At 40.5% G+C, this 21,516-nt stretch overlaps 3 protein-coding genes across 8 annotated transcripts in view; 1 reads left to right on the top strand and 2 right to left on the bottom strand.

Moving 5' to 3' along the window:
• ETFDH (electron transfer flavoprotein dehydrogenase) overlaps positions 1-6,761 on the bottom strand; it is a 35,123-nt gene extending 28,362 nt beyond the window's left edge. Inside the window, exons 1-2 of one of the 3 annotated variants that reach the window (XM_060011934.1) lie at positions 6,601-6,752; positions 20-162 (exon numbers count right to left, since the gene is read on the bottom strand). Coding sequence is in view for 2 of the 3 variants with exons in the window: in XM_060011932.1 (XP_059867915.1) it covers positions 6,601-6,634 (34 nt within the window). In the remaining variant the exon portion in view is untranslated. Of the gene's footprint in view, positions 1-19; positions 163-6,310; positions 6,420-6,600 lie in introns of those variants that run through there. The other 2 variants (XM_060011932.1, XM_060011933.1) reach the window with 2 other exon arrangements.
• Positions 6,762-6,853: 92 nt separating this feature from the next.
• C5H4orf46 (chromosome 5 C4orf46 homolog) lies at positions 6,854-10,760 on the top strand. The gene is made up of 2 exons (XM_060011938.1): positions 6,854-7,469; positions 8,843-10,760. Exons 1-2 carry the CDS (start codon positions 7,269-7,271, stop codon positions 8,996-8,998), a joined length of 357 nt encoding a protein of 118 aa, XP_059867921.1. The 5' UTR covers positions 6,854-7,268; the 3' UTR covers positions 8,999-10,760.
• Positions 10,761-15,552: 4,792 nt separating this feature from the next.
• Positions 15,553-21,516, bottom strand: part of RXFP1 (relaxin family peptide receptor 1) — a 41,391-nt gene continuing 35,427 nt past the window's right edge. For all 4 annotated transcript variants that reach the window (XM_060011584.1, XM_060011585.1, XM_060011583.1 and 1 more), the window contains 3 exons: positions 19,744-20,154; positions 18,827-19,045; positions 15,553-15,854 (listed from right to left, as the gene is read on the bottom strand). In XM_060011584.1, coding sequence (XP_059867567.1) covers positions 15,553-15,854; positions 18,827-19,045; positions 19,744-20,154 — 932 coding nt within the window. The remainder of the gene's footprint in view (positions 15,855-18,826; positions 19,046-19,743; positions 20,155-21,516) is intronic.

Raw genomic sequence — 21,516 nt, 5'->3', positions numbered from 1 at the left:
CTTTTGATGTTCCAACTACCTGTTTTTTTTTGTTTTTTGTTTTGGTTGTTATTGTTGCAAAAACTCTCCAGATCCTGGCTCTTCCCTTATGTCTCTGGAGCAGTCCCTCAGAGCCGTCTCAGAGGTGGTCTCCCGGGCTGTAGTCCTCAGAATGCCTGTTGACTAAAACATAATTCTCAACTTTTACATTGTGTTCTTTTATCCCCCAGGTGACAGTGTGGTGACCACTAAGGGACCTAGAGCTGACTTCTCTCCTTCACCTGAACTCTCTGAGGAACAGGAGCCTTGGTACCAGCAGAGGCCTCTTCTGTCCACCTACCTCCTGAGAGACTCCAGACGAATCTGGGTGAGTCTCCCCTGGTTCTCAGAGCTCCAGATTATTGGTTGATGATCCAGAGTTTTATGTGGCGGTGTGTAACAGGCACCTGGCTCCCAAGCTGAAAGATACTGGGGGTGGGGGGGCCTAGCTAAAAGACACTGGGGGCTCTGGACTGGGTGATGAGGTGAGAGGCTGGCCTAATATCTTTGCCTCCAACTAAGACTCCAGCCAGGTTTATGTACGTACAAACCTTACACTTACAAGTACTTACTTAATTGGGAATTAAAGGAAATCTTGCCTCAAAAATGACAAAGATGGGGCTTTTTTATTGTGCACACAGTTAACTTAGAGAAAACCGGCTTGATAAGACACCTTTTCAGAATTCTGACCTTAAAGTAACAAAAGTCCTTCTAGGGGGAGCTTGCATTTCCCTTCCTGTGTCTTTGAGATGTAAACGTTCTACCTGATCTTCGGTGCTGTGTGTGTTTTTAAACTTGGTCTCTGCCATCCGGAAGGTAACATACGGTGTACATCTGTCAGCCAATCGAACAGACTGGGATTCCGAGCAGTCTTCTGTCTGTGCCAACTCTCAGGCACTTTTTTTGCCATCTTAACCTTCATCGTGTCAGCCTGCTCAACGAAGGCCTTTACTTTCTTAGACTATTTTTGGGAGTAAACCTTCTGGATCTTGTTTAGTCGGCACCCTCCACGCTCTCTTATTGGGAAGCCTCTTGCATTTTATTGGTTTGAGCCACTATTAAGATATACCTCATTAAGGGCCAGATGATGGATCCTGTAAACTGGAGATACTTCTAAACTGGTAAAACTTTAGAGCGCTCTCATAGTGAGCAGCTGTTTTACTGGCACCCATGAAAAAAACAAATTAGAAGGTGGAAAAAGACATATATAATGATTAACCTAAGAACTCCTTTAAAACAAACAAAGAACAAAACAGTTTGGGAAGACTTATTTGTGGTCTCTGCTTCCCCTCAATGGGTCTTACAGATGCTAATAAAAGCATTAGGCTAATTAATGTTAACTAGTTTAACATGGAAGTTAAAAAAAATGGAGGGAAAAGTCTAGAGACTTCTTCCTGACAAGGTGGAAATTTTAGAGACTAGTACCCCCCAAATAAAGAAATCTACAGATGGTTATTAATAAATGGGATAAATAAAATGGATGTTAGTGGGATTAAAACAAAAGGTTTTGATGCAACACTACCTATGGATGATGGGCCAAAGGGACACCCTATTGGTTCCCAACATTAAAGGGCCCCAAACAAGTCCACTCTACCCAGTTTAAAAAACATATATATTTAAAAGGCTGGAAGAAAATTACATTTAGATACCTGACCAACAGTTACTTGGGGCAACAGGCCAACTAATCAAATGAAAAGACTGACAAAAGGGCCTGAGTCTCTTGGTTCAACCCCTCGCTAGGGACCCCAGAGCCTTTTAAACAAAATAGATAAAATGGTTGGGGAATGAAAGAAAGCTTCTAGGACTCCTTGTATGACCAAAGCTTGTTGATTGGGTCCTAATGGGAACCAAAGTTAAAGGTATAAAAGTTGACAGAATTGAGATGGAAGTTTATAAAAATTGGTATATTTAAATAGGCTTTATATAAGATGTTTACATCTCTTTTGCTGAAATTGTGGGATAGACATGTTTCACTGGGATAGACATGTTTCACTGGGCTTGTGGGATATTTATTGTGAGATAGACATGTTTCACTGGGCTTCCTCTACTTGGTATTATAAGACAGGGCATATGAATCTGGCCCTCATGAACTATTAAACATATGAAATGAAACCAGTAGGGTTACCTGAGCCAATACAATATGAGGTAAAAAATGGGAACTAATATTCAGGGGTCAATAAAAATAATAATAGACATTTTGCTCTGGGTCTACCCTGTGCACTCAAAAAGAGGGCCGTTGTTAATGCCTTATGCAAGCTTTTGAAGTCATGATAAATTAAATCCTAAAGTTCTAGAAAGTGGAACTCTTGATTTTCAGTTTAGTTGGAAATCTTCTGATACAAAAGCAAATAAAGTAAGTATAGTTGGGCAAATCAATATTTTAATATCATTTAGGTGGCAGATCAGTTCTTCGGAGAATTAGGAGCAGATGTACCTTTCAAATCTCTACAAATCAGAAATGTAAATACAGCCCACAAAGACCAGAGACTGAGCCTAATTAGCTCAAACAGGTAAAACCTGAAACCAAGGGGAAAAAAAGGGAAAAAAGGCCTTTTTAAACTCAAACTGTTGGAAAGGTTTCCTCACCCAAAATCTAATTCATAGCCTCCTTAAGGGTTTATCAAGGACAAATACAAATCTTAAGTCTTTTCCACAAATAGTGAAGCCTTGGTCATCTGAGCAAACAAATTTAACTTATTCCAACTGTTACTTATAAACTAGTGAGTTTATATGGTAATACCTGATTCATAACTAAGCTTTTAGAGTGAAGCTGTGCAATCTCTAGTTTTGTCTGTTTATATGTCTGGGTGTACATTACATATGAGATGTCTCAAACTCTGGAAAATATTATCAAAATTAAACTTATAAAAGAGCTCTATTTAATTGACTTAAAATAAGCACTTACAAAGTAAATATTTCTAAATATAAAAGAAACTGGCCAGAGTGAATTTTGGGTTCACATGATCTAGGAAATATTCAATATTAAATTAATATCTGATATTAAAGCTATCTTAAGCTTGTTGGTTTAGTCAGTACAGACATGTCTTACTTTTATTGTACCTAGGTTTACTGAAGGTCATAAGTTCATGTTATTTGTAACAGTTTGTCAACAAGAAAAAATTAAATAGTACCATTTTCATAAGTTACAAAATAAAGGTAAATGAGATAAGAGTTTTTAGGTGAACTCTTCAGGAATAATCATGTTGTGGGTATGTCTATCTTAAAATAGTTTCTTCAGATTTTTGGTAATTTGAGTTTTGACAAGTTAAAAATGATGGGAATTTATTGAATATCCAGGTTATTTCAAATAAGATAAAATACTGGAACGTTAATTGCTAAACAGGTCTAAATCTACCTACTTTTGTCTCCTTACGAGAGGGAAACTACAGATGTTTGGGTTTATTGGACACATGTCTTGTACCACACTGAGGAAAGAAATTATGCTATGAGAAGATGTATGTTTCTAGAGGTTTTAGAATATTCAAATCAGGAAATGCTGTTTGTGAACAAACAGTTCATAATCACTTGCTCCTTTTCAGTTTTTGCTAAAGATTAAGGTTTTTAAGGGTTAAAACTGTAATATGTAATCAAAGCTACTAAAAATATCAAGGGAAACATTTCAGTGTGCTAGGAAAGTAGGATGTATGTTCTCAGCAAAAGAAGATATGAAGAATAGAAATGAATTTGTTGGAAAAAGAAGGGTGATTTTGTCCTAGAGACATTTACTTCTCCTTAGAAATATTCCTTAAAAAAATTAAGGAACAAACTAATATGAACACAGAAAGTTGTAGAAGGTTTGCAGAAAGGGAGCCCTGAAAAGGAGTTCTGGACATGGTCAGGCTGGGATTAGATTAAATTTAATTAGGTAAATGGATTTTGTTATTAAAAATAGGCTGATGTAGGAATGGACTTGGTTCCTCTCTCTGTTAAGAGAACAAAGTTTTCACTGCTTTGGATAAGAGATTGAGTTTCCGTGACTCTAAGTGATCTGTTTTTGCTTTTGAAGTATTTTGTCACTTTCGTTAAGTGAATTAAGTGTTGTTTCACAGCGACCTATGATCCTATTTGACCAAGTGTTTTGAAACCTTTCTGGTACTTTTGACAAACTTCCCAAATCGAAAATTCTAACTAAAGTTCTTCTGACCCCCAGCTAACTCTGAGATGCTTCAAAGGAATCCTGAGATATCTTGAAGAGAGATATTAAACTAAGTTTATTTATGTTAACGTACATGGGAAACACTGTCAAATAAGTGGTGATAATACCTTCTAAGGTTAGATGTCATTCATATAGATATTCCAAAATTTGTAAAGAACTCCTAAAAGTCTGATATGTCCTGGTATAATGCTATCAGTCATAATTCTAGTTATTATCTTAAAATGTTGTTTGTCACAGAAATATCCAAGTTTCTTGTCAATTGCATTGTAATCAGATCTTTAACCATGCCATATTAAGTCTTTTGTCGTTTTTAGACAATCATTCTTTTACTCTGATGCTTTTATATAATGAAGATCTTCAAGAAGATTTACAAAAAGGACTATTTGACAAATACAAGTTTCTGACAACTTTTAGATCATACCACTGAGCTGGAAAACCTTTCCTCTTACACTTACCCCAAGTTGATTAAGTATACCTTTGTAAACAAAGATGAAACATTTCTTTTTCTCTCTACCTGATCCCTCCAGAATTTGGCTTCTCCAGCTGGCTCCCCTGGGGACTTGATGGCTTATTTCGACCAGATTACAACTAGTTATACTAATCATTGTTTTAATTTGCTCTCTTGTTAGTTTCAAATTACTTATGACTTGGCCCTCTCTCTGCTGCACTCTGACCTTACTAATGTTATTAGCTGTATTATTTATATCCTGTCTATTTTATAAGATTGCTTTCTCTTGCATTACCCAATGTGTAACCAGGCCTCCAACAAAATCAATGATGTCTTAAGACAGTTGATCACATACATAACTCTAGAATAATTGCAACAGTGCAACTTTAGATATGGGAAGAAGTAACAAGGCAAAACAGCTCCTGGATCATCATCAACTAGTAAGACAGGCGCTGCAGAGAATTTTAGATTACCAACAGGGCCCAATCCCCAAAATAACCCATTGGGTGGTCTCTCAACAGAATCTTCGCCTGATCTAGGAATGAGCCCTCCTAGCGCCGTGGGACAAAAACTGGTCATGAAATGACTCCCAAACATTGGTCAAATTTATGAGTAAGAGGAGGCACTGTGGACAAAGAATGTCACCTACATCTCTTGATGTAGAGCCATCAAGCCCTCTGCCACTGCAGCTGTCCCAGCTGTGCACCCTGGGGGGATTCAGGATGGAGAGAAGCAGGACACTGGCCCCAGAGAGCAAAGGTGCACATCAAAGGAATGAGTTCAATGAGGCCAGACTCTTGCATCTTCCCATACCGGGCAAAATGCTGAATTCATTAACTTCAGATATCTGGTTTTCACTAATGAGCAGTAATCTTTTCATGTTCCAACTACCTGGCTTTTTTTTTTTTTTTTTTTTTTTTTTTGCTTGTGTTTGTTTGTTTTTACAAAAACTCCTCTGCATCTTGGCTTCTCCCTGACCTCTTCAGAAGAGTCCCTCAGAGCTATCTGAAGAGGCTGTCTCCTGGGCTTAAGCGCTCAGTGTGTCTGCGAATAAAACGTAATCCACAATCTTTAGGTTGTGCATTTTTTTTTTCAGTCAACAGTACATACCCGTTAGGTGTAGTAATACACGCACGAGGTATAGAAACTTTAAATGAAATCCTAACTATTTAATCCACGATGGCCGAATTTGACAATTCTAATTTAATGAAATTCGTTGACTTTGCAATAGGTACACCTGTTTATTCTATAACCACAAATTAATTTAAAGAAACTAAAGATAAAAACTAAGTCCGTTGTGGGAGAATTCAATATCCTGAAGTAAACTTTTTTTTTTTTTTGACTTTTTAACCGTTCTTTTGTTTTTAAGTAAAACAAAACAAAACCAAACCCATCCCGCTGCATCATTCTACTTTTTTTTCTTAAGTAAAAGGAGGGGCGGGTAATGAGGTATTTTACCAAGTCATCCTGACGGCTCTAGGGGCAACCATGACACGACAAGCCCTTCAGTTAATTTCAGGCAACGCAGAAAAATTCCTGGCCCCAGATCCACTCTGGTCACTTCGGCAGCATTTGAAAGTTACTGCTGGTGGCAGAACGGTTCAAATTCTTAAGAAAGGAGTAGGACGACTGCCAAGACGCCAGCCAGCTGAAGACCAAGGGGAAAAGCTGTGCAAATGTTAGTTTACCCATTTCCAACTCGGCAACAGACTACGCCTGGGCTTCGGGAGGGGGCTCAGCACTCGCGCTCGGGGAGATTCCGCGGCGGCGCCGTGCTGACAAGTTTCCTCCGCCCGTGACCTCTGGCCTAGTTAGTTGTCAACTCTGCAGCTGGACGAGCCGGGGAGGAAGCCGGGGAGGAATCCAGGGTCCGCCGGGCGCTGACCGCGCGACCTCTGCCTTGGTTCCACCCAACGACGCGGGCCCGGGCTGCCCCGCGACCTCGCTCCCCTCACCCGCGCGCCCAGACCCCGCTCACCCGGGCAGGCCAGCCTGGCCAGCGGCACCTGCATGTTCACTGCAGTCGATACGCCGGCGGACGCCGCGGGAGGAGCTCGCGCTCGGCTCGCCCGGGCGCGTGACCTCTAGGCCACGGGGGGCGCCATCGCCCGCCTGCACGCGCGGAGTCTCCGCCTCCCTCCTCAGCGACTGCTCCGCCTTCATGACGCTCCCGCCTCCCTCTTGCTGTGCACTGGCGCCGCGCGAGACGCGACGAAGGCAGTGCTTCCGGGTCACGGACTGAGGGGGCAAGGGAAGAGACTCCAAGTCCCGGCGCTGCCCGCGGCTGCAGGCGGCGCGGCCTCTCACCGGGGCGCGGCCTCTCACCGGGGCGCGCGGAGGCCGCCGGAGCTCTGGGGGGCCGAGACCACCAATCCCAGGGCGCTTCGCGCGCGCAGTGCCAAGAAGGTGGGGCGGAGCGGCGCGCACGGCACCCTGGGAGGTGTTGTCTTCTGCTCCGGGAGCGCAGAGCTGCCCGAGGCGCACTCACTGGCACCTGATTGGCTGTCCCGAGAAAGTGACAGGGCTTCGCGGCCCAGGGCCGAGAGCGGCGAGGAGGCGGGCCAGCTGGGATTTAGGCGCGAGCGGTTGAAAGTCGGTTGGTATTAGTTCGGCCGCCGAGGTGCCGTCCCACCCCCAGCCCTCTCCATGGCGGACCCGGAGGAGCTGCGGCTTTCCCCGCAGCCGCTTCGGCTTTCCCCGCAGCCGCCGCCCTCCTCTGCCTCGTCTTCAGACGCGTCTTCAGCATCTTCCCCCGGCACCCCGGGGGGTTTGGACCGGACGGTTCCGAACAGGAACAGCGGCCGGCCGGTGGACCTGCTGGAGGAGGTGGAGCTGCAGATCGGAGACGTGAGTGCGGCCGGCGGGTCCGGGCCGGTCCCGCCCGTGTTCAGGATTCGCGTCGGGAGTCCCGGGCATCCCTCCCGCGCCGCGCCCGCGCCGGGGGTTCTTCGTGCTCGGCTGCCGGGTTCCAGTCCGGCGCTGTAACCCGAAACCGCGCAGTTCGCGTCGCCCGCCCCACCTCGTCTGCGGGGCTGAGGGCCAGGCCGTGATCCCTCTGCCGGGACTTAAGGCGCCCCCGTCCCGGTTGGCCGCCTGCCCAGAGCCCGCTGACAAGGCGATTATCTGTACGGGCGGACCCAGTCAGGACGGGTCACTCCCCGCCCGGTGGTCCAGACGGCTTCCACTAACGGGGCAGAGACCCCTCCCCGGGGTGTCTGCTGGGACGCCGGGTCTGGACGGCTTCTGTTGAACCTCCAATTTCCAAACCCCTCCTCCCCGAGGGGTCCCGGTTTCACGATTTAAGGTCAAGTGTAGGGTGTGTCTTAACTGGGAGACCCTCCCGTGCAGATCAGAAACTGCGGAGTGAACTCCGTTAATGTCTCGTTGCTCAGTCGGTATTTGTTGTTCTAGAAGATGGCGAGAGTGCTGCAGCAGTTTGTCTCTGCTGAGCAGGCTGGTTCCAAGTGAGTGCGTAGAATGCAGTGCGGATGTGTAACTTGAGGGTCTGTTCTTTGGTCTGTACGTTTTCACGGTCTGCCGCGTTCACAGGTAAAGACAGTGGAGCACGGCCCTTGGTACCCACGTATCGGTAAGAGCTGTGTCATAAGAAGACCTTCAGATACTTCTGGTACTTGGTGTCAACGGGCCCAAGGCGTCTTGTTGAGCTAAATGAGACTCTAGTGTATTTTCAACGAAAAAAAATGCTGACTGCTCATGTCTCATCCGTCATGGATTATCTTTCTCGCAGACATACTTCCTCAAAGCTTCATATAGAAGAACTTCTGGGACTTCCCGGGTGGCCCAGTGGTTAAGAATCCGCCTTGCAACGCAGCGGAGGCGGGCCCGAGCCCTGGTCTGGGGACTAAGATCCCGCGTGCCACCTGGGCATCTGAGCCGCGCGCTGTAGAGCCGGCGCCGGACAGCTAGTGAGCCCGCGTGCCCCAGGGACGAGCCTGCCTGCTGCAACTAAGACCCGGTGCAAGCAAAGAAGCAACTAAATTTAAAAAAAAAAAAGAAAGAAAATTTCTTAGGTTCCACGAGCTGATCAGTTCCAAGAGCTGATGTTTTAGTTTGTAGATTTTTTTACTTTGAAAGAAAATAACTTGGGCATTGGATTCGAGGTTCTAAGTTATTTTCAGGTTGGTTTATAAGATGTGGAGAGAATTTTTTTTAAAAAAAGCTTCTATTCTTTGACTTTTTTTTTTTTTTTATAATTTCAGGCAGCATTTTCATTAACCAAACTTCTTGAAGCTGCATCTGCAGTATCAGCTCAAGTGGAAGAGCTTGCCTTCAAATGTACAGAAAATGCACGTTTCCTTAAAACATGGCGGGACCTCTTGAAAGAAGGCTACGATTCCTTGAAGCCTGACAACTGATTTGACTGTAATAATCCATGCCACCTCATTTATGATGTGTGCACATGTACCGTGTGGATAGGATAACCACCAGCAGTTCTGTATACAGAAGATGAAATTTTTCTTGGTTTTCTTCATTTTGTGAAAACAGAATATGATGTTATTTTTGATGCTGCCCGTTTATCTTTAAACATTTTCTGTTCTCTAAACTTTCAAAGATTCTTCTACGGAAGTTAATTTAATCAGTAGATAATATTAATAATGCCACAGTGCTACCAGTAGCAGGTGGACCATTATTCTCTTCAGTTTGCAAGAAGATACCAAAACTTGCAGAGTTTGAAGTCGAGCTTTATTATATGGACCAATGTTAGATTCAGCTCCATTAGGCTAAATTCCCTAGAACCAATGATTGTGTCTTATTACTTATATATGTCCAGCAGCTAGAAGTCTGTTACACAACAATCACTAAATGTTTGATGAATAAGAGTTGACAACATAATTAAAATCTGTTTTTTCTTCCTATTTTTAGCATAAAGATTATAATTGTTTCTCGAAAAGATATTTGAGTCAGAACCTCATTGACCTGAAGGAAAATATTATCTTTTTTTTTAAACAGGATTTTGAACTTTAACTGTTGACAGCTTTTTATAATATATGATAAATATTTTTCACCCTTCTATGATGCTTTCCAAAAAAGCGTTTACTGAAACCTGTCTTGAAAGAATGCCTATTTTTTTTCCTAAGGTTAACTGCTTTCATGGATATTTCTCATATTTGATGTTGTTATATGTTTGCTCTCTTTAAAGTGCCTTATCAAAATTGTGGCTCTGTATTATTTTGGAGCTTGGCAAGTAATAATTCTAAATATAATAATTCTAAACAAGTTACTTTTTTTTTTTTTTTTTTTTTTTTTGCGGTACGCAGGCCTCTCACTGTCGTGGCCTCTCCCATTGCGGAGCACAGGCTCCGGACGCGCAGGCTCAGCGGCCGTGGCTCACGGGCCCAGCCATTCCGCGGCATGTGGGATCCTCCCAGACCGGGGCACGAACCCGCGTTCCCTGCATCGGCAGGCGGACTCTTAACCACTGAGCCACCAGGGAAGCCCTAAACAAGTTACTTTTTAAAAATGCATCAAATTTAAATGGTGTAATTATTTTCCTATTATTCGATCTTCATGACAGTGTTCTATTTCACTTGTCCCGTATCTTACGTTGCGCTCCCTCTCTCTCTCTTTCTCTTTTTTGGTGGGTTTGTGTCGTATATGTCAGTGATTGAACCAACTAATTCTCTTGCTGTGTAACTTCTGGATGCCTCCGATACAGTATCTTACTTCTCTGTAGGTAAGGAGGTATGTACGGAACTATATTCCCAAGCCCCACAATGGGCCTGTGAAAGGGGACACATGGATGGGCAAAGGATAGTTTTGTTTAGCATATTAGGTCATGGTTCTTGATTAATTTTTTTAAGTTAAGGATAACACATATGGTGTGTTCCTATACCAAAGAGATGCTTGTTCTGATATTAGAAAACTGTTTTTCTTATGTGTCATGAAAATTGCAATTTTTAAAATGTACAAAAATAAACTTTTGTTCAAACCAAATGTTATTTCCATTTCTTTGGGTTCATTATTTTAAAACTTTTTACTGAAATATTTCAAACCTAACAGGAAAGGTGAATGATTTGAAGAACACCCATGTATTCTCACCGTGTGGATTTACTGAATTAGCAGTTGGTATGTTTTCTTCAGATCTATGCATGTATGTAAATGTTAGATGCATTTGAAGCTTGTTTTGTTACCTCTTTGATCCCATCCCCTTCTTCTCTCCCCAGAGATAACCACTGTCCTAGAGGTGGTGCATATTCTAGTTTGCGTTCTTGTATTTTTAATACGTATACACGTTTTCATAACACTGCAAAGTACTGTCCTGAAACTAATACTGTAAATCAACTATACTTCAGTTTAAAAAAAAAAAACACTACTATTTTGTGTATGTAGTACAGCCTCCAGAGGGCCCCAGTGGTCTTCTCTCGCCTGAAACCCATGGCCCTGTAGAGTCTCCCACGTTGAATAGTGCTGACTTGTGTAAGTACCAGCCTATTGAGGAAATGCGGTGTGATTTCCCAGACCATACCTTTTGTCCATTTTTCTGTTATGTTTTGTGTTTCCCTTATGGATTTGTAGGTATTACATATTTTGAATACTAACTAATGATCCATCATGTATGTTTCAACCATCTTTTGTAGTCTGTGGTTTATTTTTATATTTGATTATAGAGTCTCCTTGAATAAACATTTTTCATTTTAATTTGATCTCACCAATCTTTCATAATAGTGTTTTCTGGGTCTTGTCTAGGAAATGTCATAAAGATGCTCTCCTATATGCCTTTCCAAAAGTTAAAAAAGTTTGTTTTTAATGTTTAGGTGTTTAATCCACCTGAATTTCTTTTTGCTTATGGTTTAATTTTCGGGTCTTGTTTTGTATGTGTATAGGTGTTCCTCCAAATACCATGTTTCAAATGCTACATGTCATTCGATTGCCATATAAATGCCTCAGTCTGAGCTCTCTATTCTTTTGATCTATTTGCTTGATCTCAAGCTAAGATTCCCTGTAACTTCCCCTGTTTTGGCTGTATCATGAGTGTGATCTGTACTACTTTGGTTTTTGTGTGAGTTCCTCTCCCTGCCTCCCCCATGTATTTTTTTTTAAGTTAGAAAAAGCATGTTAGTTGATTTCTAATTTTATTTAATTGCCATCAGCTTGGGCTAACCCTGATTTCAGGCACTGAGCCGTCTATGGACACTTTAGTTAATTCCTCTACCAAACTTATAGCTGCTAATGTTGGAGCTCACAGGCCTGAAGCTCCGCTCTGCTTATAGTTTCTGTTGCCCGGTAGGGTCCACAGAGAAGTTCATCTTATTTTCAAGAGTGGCTTTTAAAGAAAATAATCCCGTTTTATATTTCTTTTTGCTCTGCTTCATGGGAGAGATTGGGGAAGAGCTCAGAGCATAAACATTTCTTAAAGACTTCAGAAAAAAATTTAAACTTAGCTCATTGCCAGCTCTATACAAACCTCAGACAATTTATTGTTCTGACTGATGTAAACTTTTAAAAGCCTCAAGAGGCTGAAGTCAATAAGATGGAGTTTTTAGCATTAAAATAGTGTATTTAGTTTCAAAAGTTCCTAGTATGAAATATGTATCAGACAGTATGCTGGGAGCTTTATAGACATTATTTCATGTAACCATATTAGCTCTCTGAGGAAAGTGATATTATTCCCATCTACAGAATAGAAAACAGGCTGAGATGAAATAATTTGCCTGAGGGCCTCTGACACCAAAACTAATATGCTTGTCTATAACATACCTAGCGACCTAGCTTTTGGTTAGACCTATTAATATTCAAGGTTGTGATTTTATTTACTCTTCCCATGCGATGGTTTATGTGTCAACGTGGCTGGACCACAGGGTACCCATATATTTTGGCCAAACATTCTGGGTGCTTGTGTGAGGGCATTTTTGGATGAGATTAACAAATTGGTAGCCTGAGTAAAACAGATTGCCCTGCATAATCTGGGTGGGCCTCATTCAATCAGTCGAAGGCCTTGGAAACATAGCTCTTCCTGCCTGATGACCTGTGAACTGAGACATTAGCTTTTCCTGGTTCTACAGAGCTTCTGGCCTTTGGACTTGAACTAGGACATTGGCTCTGCAGGTTTTTGGACTTGCCAGCCTCCATAATCACATGAGCCAATTCCTTATAATAAATCTCTTTATATATGTAAGCAAATATATATATATATATACACATTTGTTGAAAGCCTACCACATTCTTCATGTGGAAAACATTGGTATCATTCCGTGTAAGAACAGAAATGACTCAGACAAGGCATATTTTTAACAGAATTAAAGTTCGGGTAGTTTATTTTCAAAAGAAATCTATATAATTATTCAATAAATTTGTTATGTTTTTGATTCCAGTATTTTCATGTTTCAGACATTTGGGGGGTATTTAAAACTACCTGAAAACATTTTATTCCTGTGTAATGTTTTCAGATTATGAAAGCAAAAAATTTCAATAGCTCAGAGCTAAAAAGTATCTGATGAACTTGCCGACCACATGAACAGAAGGTAAACTCATCCCCTGATGACTTTCTCTGTAGAGTAAAAGTGTCCTATAGAGTAAAACATGCGGATCTTTTCCCCCTGAAGTTCAGGTCCTGAATCAATGCATTATGGCCCTTTTTTTCTTTTCCCTTAACTGCTTTATTGAGATAATTTACATACCATAAAATTCACCCATCTAAAGTGTACAATTCAGTGGCTTTTCATGTAACCGCAGAGTTGTTTATCTACCACTACAGTCAATTTTAGAACTTCTTTTTGCCCAAGAAGATACTCTGTACTTCTCAGGCATCATCTCCCCAACCCTCCCACCTCAGTAACCTCTGATCTACTTTGTCTCTATGAATCTGCTTATTCTAGATATATCATGTAAATGGAATCATACAGTCATTTGAACTTTTTGTGCCTGGTTTATTCGCGTTCATCGTGTTATAGCATGTGTCAGAATTTATTCCTTTTATGGCTGAATAATATTCCATCATATGTATACACCACATTTTGTTTATCTCTTCGTCAGTTCACGGGCACTTGGGTTGTTTCCATCTTTTGGCTGCTGTGAACAATGCTATGATGAGTATCTGAATACAAGGATCTGAGTCCTGTTTTCTTCTGGGTTTATACCCAAGAATGAAATTGCTATATCATATGGGAATACTATGATAAGTTTTTTTTTTTTTTTTTTTTTTTTTTTGGTATGTGGGCCTCTCACTGTTGTGGCCTCTCCCGTTGCGGAGCACAGGCTCCGGACGCGCAGGCTCAGCGGCCATGGCTCACGGGCCCAGCTGCTCCGCAGCGTGTGGGATCTTCCCAGACCGGGGCACGAACCCATGTACCCTGCATTGGCAGGCGGACCGTCAAGCACTGCGCCACCAGGGAAGCCCTATGATAAGCTTTTGAGGAATCACCAAACTGTTTTCTACAGTGACTGCATCATTTTACATTCTGACCAGCAATGTAGAAAGGTTTTCAATATCCACGTCCTTGCCAATACTTGTTATTTTCTGTTTTTGTTTTTGTTTTTCTAAATTATAGCCCTCCTAGTACGTGCAGTGTTATCTCATTATAGTTTAATTTGTATTTTCCTAATGATTAGTGATATTGAACATGCTTATTGGCCATTTATGAATCTTCTTTGGAGAAAAGTCTATTCAAGTCCTTTGCACATTTAATAAATTGGGTCGCTTGTCTTTTTTGTTGAGTTATAAGAGTTCTTTATATATTCTGGGCATTAAACCCTTCTCAGATATATGAATGAAACTTCTTTCATTCTGAAGATTGTCTTTTCACTTCTTTTAATAATGTTTGTTGATGCACAAAAGGTTTTAATTTAGGTGAAGCCCAGTTTATCCATTTTTTTTCCTTTTGTTGCTCATGCTTTTGTTGTTATATCTAAGAATCCGTTGCCAAATCCAGGGTTTGGAAGATTTCCCATATATTTTCTTCTAAGTGATTCATGTCATATTTATGTCGTCAGTTCGTTTTGAGTAAACTTTTGTATACGGTGCAAGGTAGGGGTCCAAATTCATTATTTTGCATATGGATATCCAGTTGTCCCAGCACCATTTGTTGAAAAAACTGTTCTTTCCCCTTTGATTGTCTTGACGTCTTTGTTGAACATCAACTGACTGTTAAATATGAGGGTTTTATTTCTGGACTCTCACTTCTGTTCCACTGATCTAAATGTCTATCCTTGTTCTAGCTTTTCTGACTCATTCCTTTGCCATACTTTTATTCTCTTTTTATGATCTCATATAATGGTGCTCATTTAAAGCAAAAAGACAACTGGGAAGGAAGAGACAGAGAGGTGCTGTTTTGAGTTAATATCAGAGCTCTTTTTTCATAGTAATAAATATGTTTATTGGCTCTCAAGTATACATACTTGAAGAGAGGTAAGATGAGTTCTTAAAACAAAATGTCTGTACTTTGCTAATAATCAGACATTTTTTCTGATGCTAGTATACTGATTATTCCAAAACCATAAACCTTTATTTAAGAGTGTCTGTGATTCTCACTTTTGCTGGTAAGCAAGACAGACAAAGCTCTACCTTAAACTAGGAGCTGCAGATGAACTTTTTATATTCTTGTAGTTAAATACAACTTAACATTGCAAATTGAAAAGATTCTATACTGTCTACTCCCAGGAATTTACTGCAGTGCCATGCACACAGTGGGTACTCAATAAATGCATGGTAAAAGAATGAATGAACCTTGAAGTAGATTTCTCTTAGTTTCCTATCCAAAATATGTACCAGTTTATACACATTATCAATATAATTTATTTCCCTTTACATGGGCATCAGTCATTTTGATTTTTTCCCAAACAGCCTCATGTCCATGTAAGCTAATTTATTTTAGCCGTTATTATAAATTATTTTGTGGAATTTATTTTATCCTAATAAATCCATCATAAAGCATCCCACGATATTCTCTGTGTAGAAATAGGTTTCAGTCGGTTATGAATAGGAATTGAGTCTAGTTGATTGAGAAATGAGTGATAGTTCGCAGGGGTCTGTGAAAAGAGCTGGCTTCATTAGCTCAGAGGGCATCTCCTGCAGGGGCCACATTTCTACCCAGATGAACGATGGAGCGTATGTCTTCTGACTTCCTTTGCTGTCAATAGATCTTCTCTGTCTGTAGTTATACCAAAACTGATGGATCATTTCTTTGAATGGTCTTGTGGTCAGAGTATAGAGAATTGGGTTCAAAGCACTGTTGATAGGCAGAATAAAAATCACTACCCAAGACGTTATGGTACCTGGAAGAGAAAAATGAAATTCCTTGAGTGTTTATAGATGTTTACAAGGTATGGAGACACCTTGTCCTTGTTTCCCCTAACCCCCCAGCCCCCCACACTGACTTTTGAGTCTTATTTTTTTTCCCCTTGATGTCATATAATTAAATAGCAAGTCTGTATGTGTTTCCAGGACGCCAGTGTTTGAGGGAGGTGCTAACACTATCAAAAACCAGGTTTTTTTGCTAAGTAGCTTTTCTCGAATACATCAACAAAAGTATTCTATTGGGTAGAAATGTGTTTTACCAAGTGATTATATATTACTCAGATATGATTCCATCTTAGGAAAAACAATATTGTTTAGTATTTGAATCATACCTTTTCAAGTGTTTTAATTATTAGATAGTACATGTAATATTTCTCAGAATATATAGACTTAGCTTTAATAGATTTCTTTTCTGCTATTTATTGGTTTGAAAAACACCTATGCAGTTTTAGGCTTTTGACTAGATATTTATTTCAGTGAAAACATCTTTGGCTAACCTTATCTTAAAATTACTGCAGTATATATGCAACTACCTAATACTCAGATTTTTATTATAATTTAATTTATGCTCTCTTCCCTCTTTTACTTATAAAATGTAAGGCACTATCACCACCAACCATGGGATAAAGCAAAATTAAAGTTGTATGTTTATAAATTTTTAAAGTATGAATATATATTGCAGTATACATACAGTTAACAGGATTTTATACATTTTTATTGTGGTAAAATATACATAACATAAACTTCTCCATTTTAACCATTTTTAAGTGTACAGTTCAGTGGCATTAACTACATTCACGTTGTTGTATCACCATCCATTTCCAAAACTTTTTCATCTTCCCACACTGAAACTCTGTACCTTTAAACACTACTCCCTCCCCCCTCCCCCCCTCCTCCCCCTAATCCTGACAACGCCATTCACAAACTTTTCATCTCTGTGACTCTGACTACACTAATTACCTCATATAAGTGGAATCCTACAGAATCTGTCCTTTTGTGACTGTCTTATTTCAGTAGCATCATGTTTTCAAAATCTATCCATGTTGCAGCATGTATCAGAATTTCCTCCCTTTAGAGGCTGAATAATGATCCATTGTGTGTATATAACTCATTTGCTTTAAGCCTCCGTCCGTTGATGGACCCTTGGGTTGTTTCGCTCCCACATTTTGGCTACTGTGAATAATGCTGTCATGAACATGGGTGTATGAATGTCTGTTTGATTCCCTGCTTTCAATTCTTTTGGGTATATACTCAGGAGTAGAATTGCTGAGTCACATGGTAATCCTATGTTTAAGTTTTTGAGGAACCACCATACTGTTTTCTACAGCAGCTGTGCCATTTTACATTCCTACCAGCACAAGAGTTCCAATTTCTCCACATCCTTGCCGGTACTTGTTATTTTCTGTTTTTGAGAACAGCCATCCTAATGAATGGGATGCGCCTTATTTTTAAATATCAAGAGTGCCTCTTCTGTCGTCTCTCACACTCTGGGGTAATGTTCCCTAAATTGCTATGTATTTCAGGAAGAAAAATTTCTTATGTTCTAAAAAAAAAAATGAAGTAATTATTTGATGATAATTTTGACCTGTGTTCCTTTCTGGTCATCTTAAGCATGGGATTATCAGAATTTCAACACAGTGAGTATAATTTATTGGAATCATTGTTCCTTTGTTCCCATAGTCACTACGTTTTTTGGCATTTGTGGAAAAAATTGAACATGTGGCAGCCTCCAGCTTGCACCAGGAGAAGCTGTAGCCCCCGCCATGCTCTGGCTCCAGCCCCCCAGCCCTCAAGGCAGCAGCTGCCAGTGGCCCAGGAGAAGCCCTGGCTCACATGGGGCTCTGACTGTAGCCCCTTCGTCTCCAACCCCCAAACCCCCACCAAGGCGACGGGCTTGACATGCCCCAGGAAAACCCTTGCCCCTTTTGTTTCAGATTCAGCCCTCCCACCAAAGCCACTGGGCATGTGCAGACCGCATAGGGGTGCTCCCACATAAGGACACAAATCAAGCTCAGGATAGGCAACTGTTTTGCCTAATTTCACAGAGACAAACAGAGAAAGTCAAACAAAATGAGATGACACAGGACTATTTTCCAAATTAAAGAGCAAGATAAAACCCCAGGAGAAAAACCAAAAGAAATGGAGATAAGTGAGTTACCTAACAAAGAATTTAAAGCAATGGTCATAAAAATGTTCACCCGCCTTGGGAAAGGACTAGAGGAGCACACAACTGTAACAAAGAAACAAAATGTAAAAGAGAACCAATCAGAGCCGAAGAATACAATAACTGAAATGAAAAATACACTAGAGGGTATCAACAGCAGAGTAAGTGATACAGAAGAATGAAACAGAAGAATCCTTAGCAACCTGGAAGACAGAATAGTGTAAATCACTCAATCAGAATAGCAAAAAGAAAAAAATAATTTAAAAAAAAATGAGGATAGTTTAAAGGACCTCAGAGACAGCGTCAGGTGTACTAACATTTGCATTATAGGGTTCCCAGAAGGAGAAAAGAGAGAGGAAGGGGGCAAAAAATGTATTTGATTAAATAATGGCTGAAAATTATTTAATTTAACCTGAAGAAGGAAGCATCTGATCCAGGAAGCACATAAAGTCCCAAACAAAATGAACTCATATTTCCTGAGGAATACCTCAGGAATACCTGAGTATTGCATATTTCTTCCTGATGCACTATTTTGCAAGGTATTCCATGCAAATGGAAATCAAAAGAAAGCCAGAGTAGCAATACTCATATCAGACAAAATAGACTTTAAATGGAAGACTGTTACAAGAGACAAAGATTGACACTACATAATGATCAAGGGATCAATGCAAGAAAAGGATATAACAATTATAAATGTATATGCATCCAACATAGAATCACCTAACTCTATAAGGCAAATATTAATGGACAGATTTTTAATTTCTTTAAGGAAGAAAAAATTCATACCTGGTATTTCTACCTGAAGCAATGACAGGAATTTCAGTATAAAGATGGGTATCCAGCATAATGCATCGGTAAAAACAATAAAGAAAAAACGTTTGGCAAGGATCATCTCTTTCCTAACTTGATTCCGTACTTCGGTTGCTGTTATGGCACTTTGATGGATGCTGTAAAACATGCTTCCATATGAGAAAACGATGATGATAAATGCTGCTAAGTTAATACCTATGAAGAACACAGAGATGATGATTAATGAATAAGCACATTCTTTCAGAACAAGCAAACATACCCTGAGCTGTTATTGTAAAGGAGAAGATACAAAGACCACAATGTGTTTTTTGTTCTTTGTAAGAATTACTAAGGCACAAAAATCATTAATTAAAAAATTCTAAATATTGTTGAAGCTATAAGCATGATGAACTGTTTATTTTTAAAATGGCGTATTAAAATTAGATTATAGTGATTCAATGACTATCTTGGGCTTATTAAATTAATCTGTCTTGTGTTAATTTTTTTGGTAATTCAATTACTTTGTTATATTTTGAGAATATTTTTCACAAGAGGACATACTTGGTTGTCTGCTCCCAAGCCAAAGACTTGTGTGGCTACTTTGAATTTGTTCATATTATAAAGGCAAAGAGTTAAAATATGTTTTGCTTAGTATTATTAGGGTGATTGCATGAAATGCAAGTGTTTAGCATCTTGTCTTTTATTCAAGTGTATCACATAAGAATTAATATGATGAACTGGTAATTTAGAAAAAATAATCCCTTTAGGGGATTCTGATACAATCCACCCTCAATGTCCATTCTGGTTAGAAGATCTGAAATAGAAAATTGTAAATATTAAAAGGCATAATGAGGTTCAGATTGTGATTTATTCTAGCATTTGAATGAAAGGGCTTCTAATACAGAGTTTCTTACCGAGAAAAATTGCCACTGAATAAATCTGGGCTCCAGTACTTTCTGTATCTTCTGAATGAAGAGGGAAGCATACCCCATTGGTGCCGTAGTAGTTTTTGAAAAATTCTTTATTGCTCAGTGGAATGAAAGCCACGATAAAACCGATAATCCAAATGAGAATCAAAACTGTAATGGTTCTGCCTTTTCCAGGTCTTAAACATCTGAAAGGATATACAATGCAGATATATTTTTCCACTGTCAGAAATGTTAAAAGTAACACTGATACTTCTGTGGACAGAATGGCCAGGGACCCCAGAAGCTGACAGTGAATGCTCTCCATCCACAGCTGTGCGTGCTTGTTGTATTCTCCTCGAAACTTCAGGTCAAAGGCTCCGATCACAAACAAATAGATTCCCATCAGGCAGTCGGCACCTACAGGGATCAGTGAATTTCACAAATTTAGAGAAATGAATAGGTAAGGTGGAGTTATCATTAAGCAGAATTTTGTTAAAATTTATATATCTATTGGTTTTTGGCTGCTTTGGGTCTTCGTTGCTGCGCGCGGGCTTTCTCTAGTTGCGGCGAGCGGGGGCCACTCTTCGTTGCGGTGCACGGGCTTCTCATCGCGGTGGCCCGTGATGTAGCGGAGCACGGGCTCTAGGCGCATGGGCTTCAGCACTTGTGGCTCGCGGGCCCTAGAACACAGGCTCAGCAGTTGTGGTGCACGGGCCTGGTTGCTCTGCGGCATGTGGGATCTTCCCGGATCAGGGCTCGAACCCGTGTCCCCTGCATTGGCAGGCAGATTCTTAACCACTGCGCCACCAGGGAAGCCCCAGAAATATTTTTAATATTAGCCCCAAATAGCCAAGTTCCTTGTATCTTGGGGGCGGGGGAGGGAAGTTTTATTCTAAGAGTTCATTTATGGGTAAGGACCACTTCATCAACTCTTCCTGCTAAGCACTCTTAGAGCATCCTCTGCAGCCAATTATGTAATCATGCCTCTGTTTTCGTCTAACACACAGTCTGTAAGAGCAGGGATCTTGTCTGTTTTGCTCTCTGTTCTAGTCCCGTCACCTAGCGGTGCTGAGTAAATGAGTAAAATGCATGAGCATTCAATTAGGGACAAGATTGGGAAGCTATAATTTGGTTCATCTCTTCCATGGAAATTCTCCCAGCTTAAGAAACTTAAGTCATTCAAAATCCCAGAGAAAGTAATCCAGAAGTTGCTATGACAGAGTACTGACTATGAATTTTGAGGTCTGTCATTTTGAAGATGTGAATAATTATGAAGTGCTCTGTAGTCAGTATAATTCTGAGGGGCTTCAATGAGTCACCCAGGGGTGGTCGAAGCAAAACTGTTCTCTCTGATTCTTTCTTCCCATCTTTCTCTGTCTCTTTCAGACTCCTCCATCCCCCACATCAGCTGTTAATGTGATACACTTCTTGGTGTATTTGTTTTTTAAGCAAATATTACATATCAGAGAGTAGGTGAGATTTTTTTTTGACTGCGCAAGCATTCTATACAACGTTCCTGAAGTCACATCACGGTATACATCGTAAGGCTGGCCCTAATCTTTAAACACCGAGGTTATATTCTAGCCTTTATCAGGGAAATTGAGCAAACTCAAAATTGTGTAGCTAACAATACAAAGTAGTAAACCATTTCTGAGTTCTGCTTCTTGGGTAGCTTGCAATGAAAAGACAGTTCGACATTATCCTTTGAGTGAGGGCGAGAGTAAGACATGGCACAGCACTTGTAAAGAAGGAGAACATCATATAGATTGATTCCTGCTT

The sequence above is a fragment of the Delphinus delphis genome, chromosome 5 (genome assembly GCF_949987515.2).
Source record: "Delphinus delphis chromosome 5, mDelDel1.2, whole genome shotgun sequence".
Lineage (NCBI taxonomy): Eukaryota > Metazoa > Chordata > Mammalia > Artiodactyla > Delphinidae > Delphinus > Delphinus delphis.
Note: the sequence above shows the minus strand (reverse complement) of the source record. Positions and strands in the feature narration are given on the sequence as shown.

What these genes read in the sequence shown, in the direction of transcription:
- C5H4orf46 (XM_060011938.1), top strand. Translation starts at nt 7,269, where the DNA reads ATGGCGGACCCGGAGGAGCTGCGGCTTTCCCCGCAGCCGCTTCGGCTT. An exon ending in TGGAGCTGCAGATCGGAGAC is followed by an intron (nt 7,470 to 8,842) that starts GTGAGTGCGGCC and finishes TTATAATTTCAG; the next exon opens with GCAGCATTTTCATTAACCAA.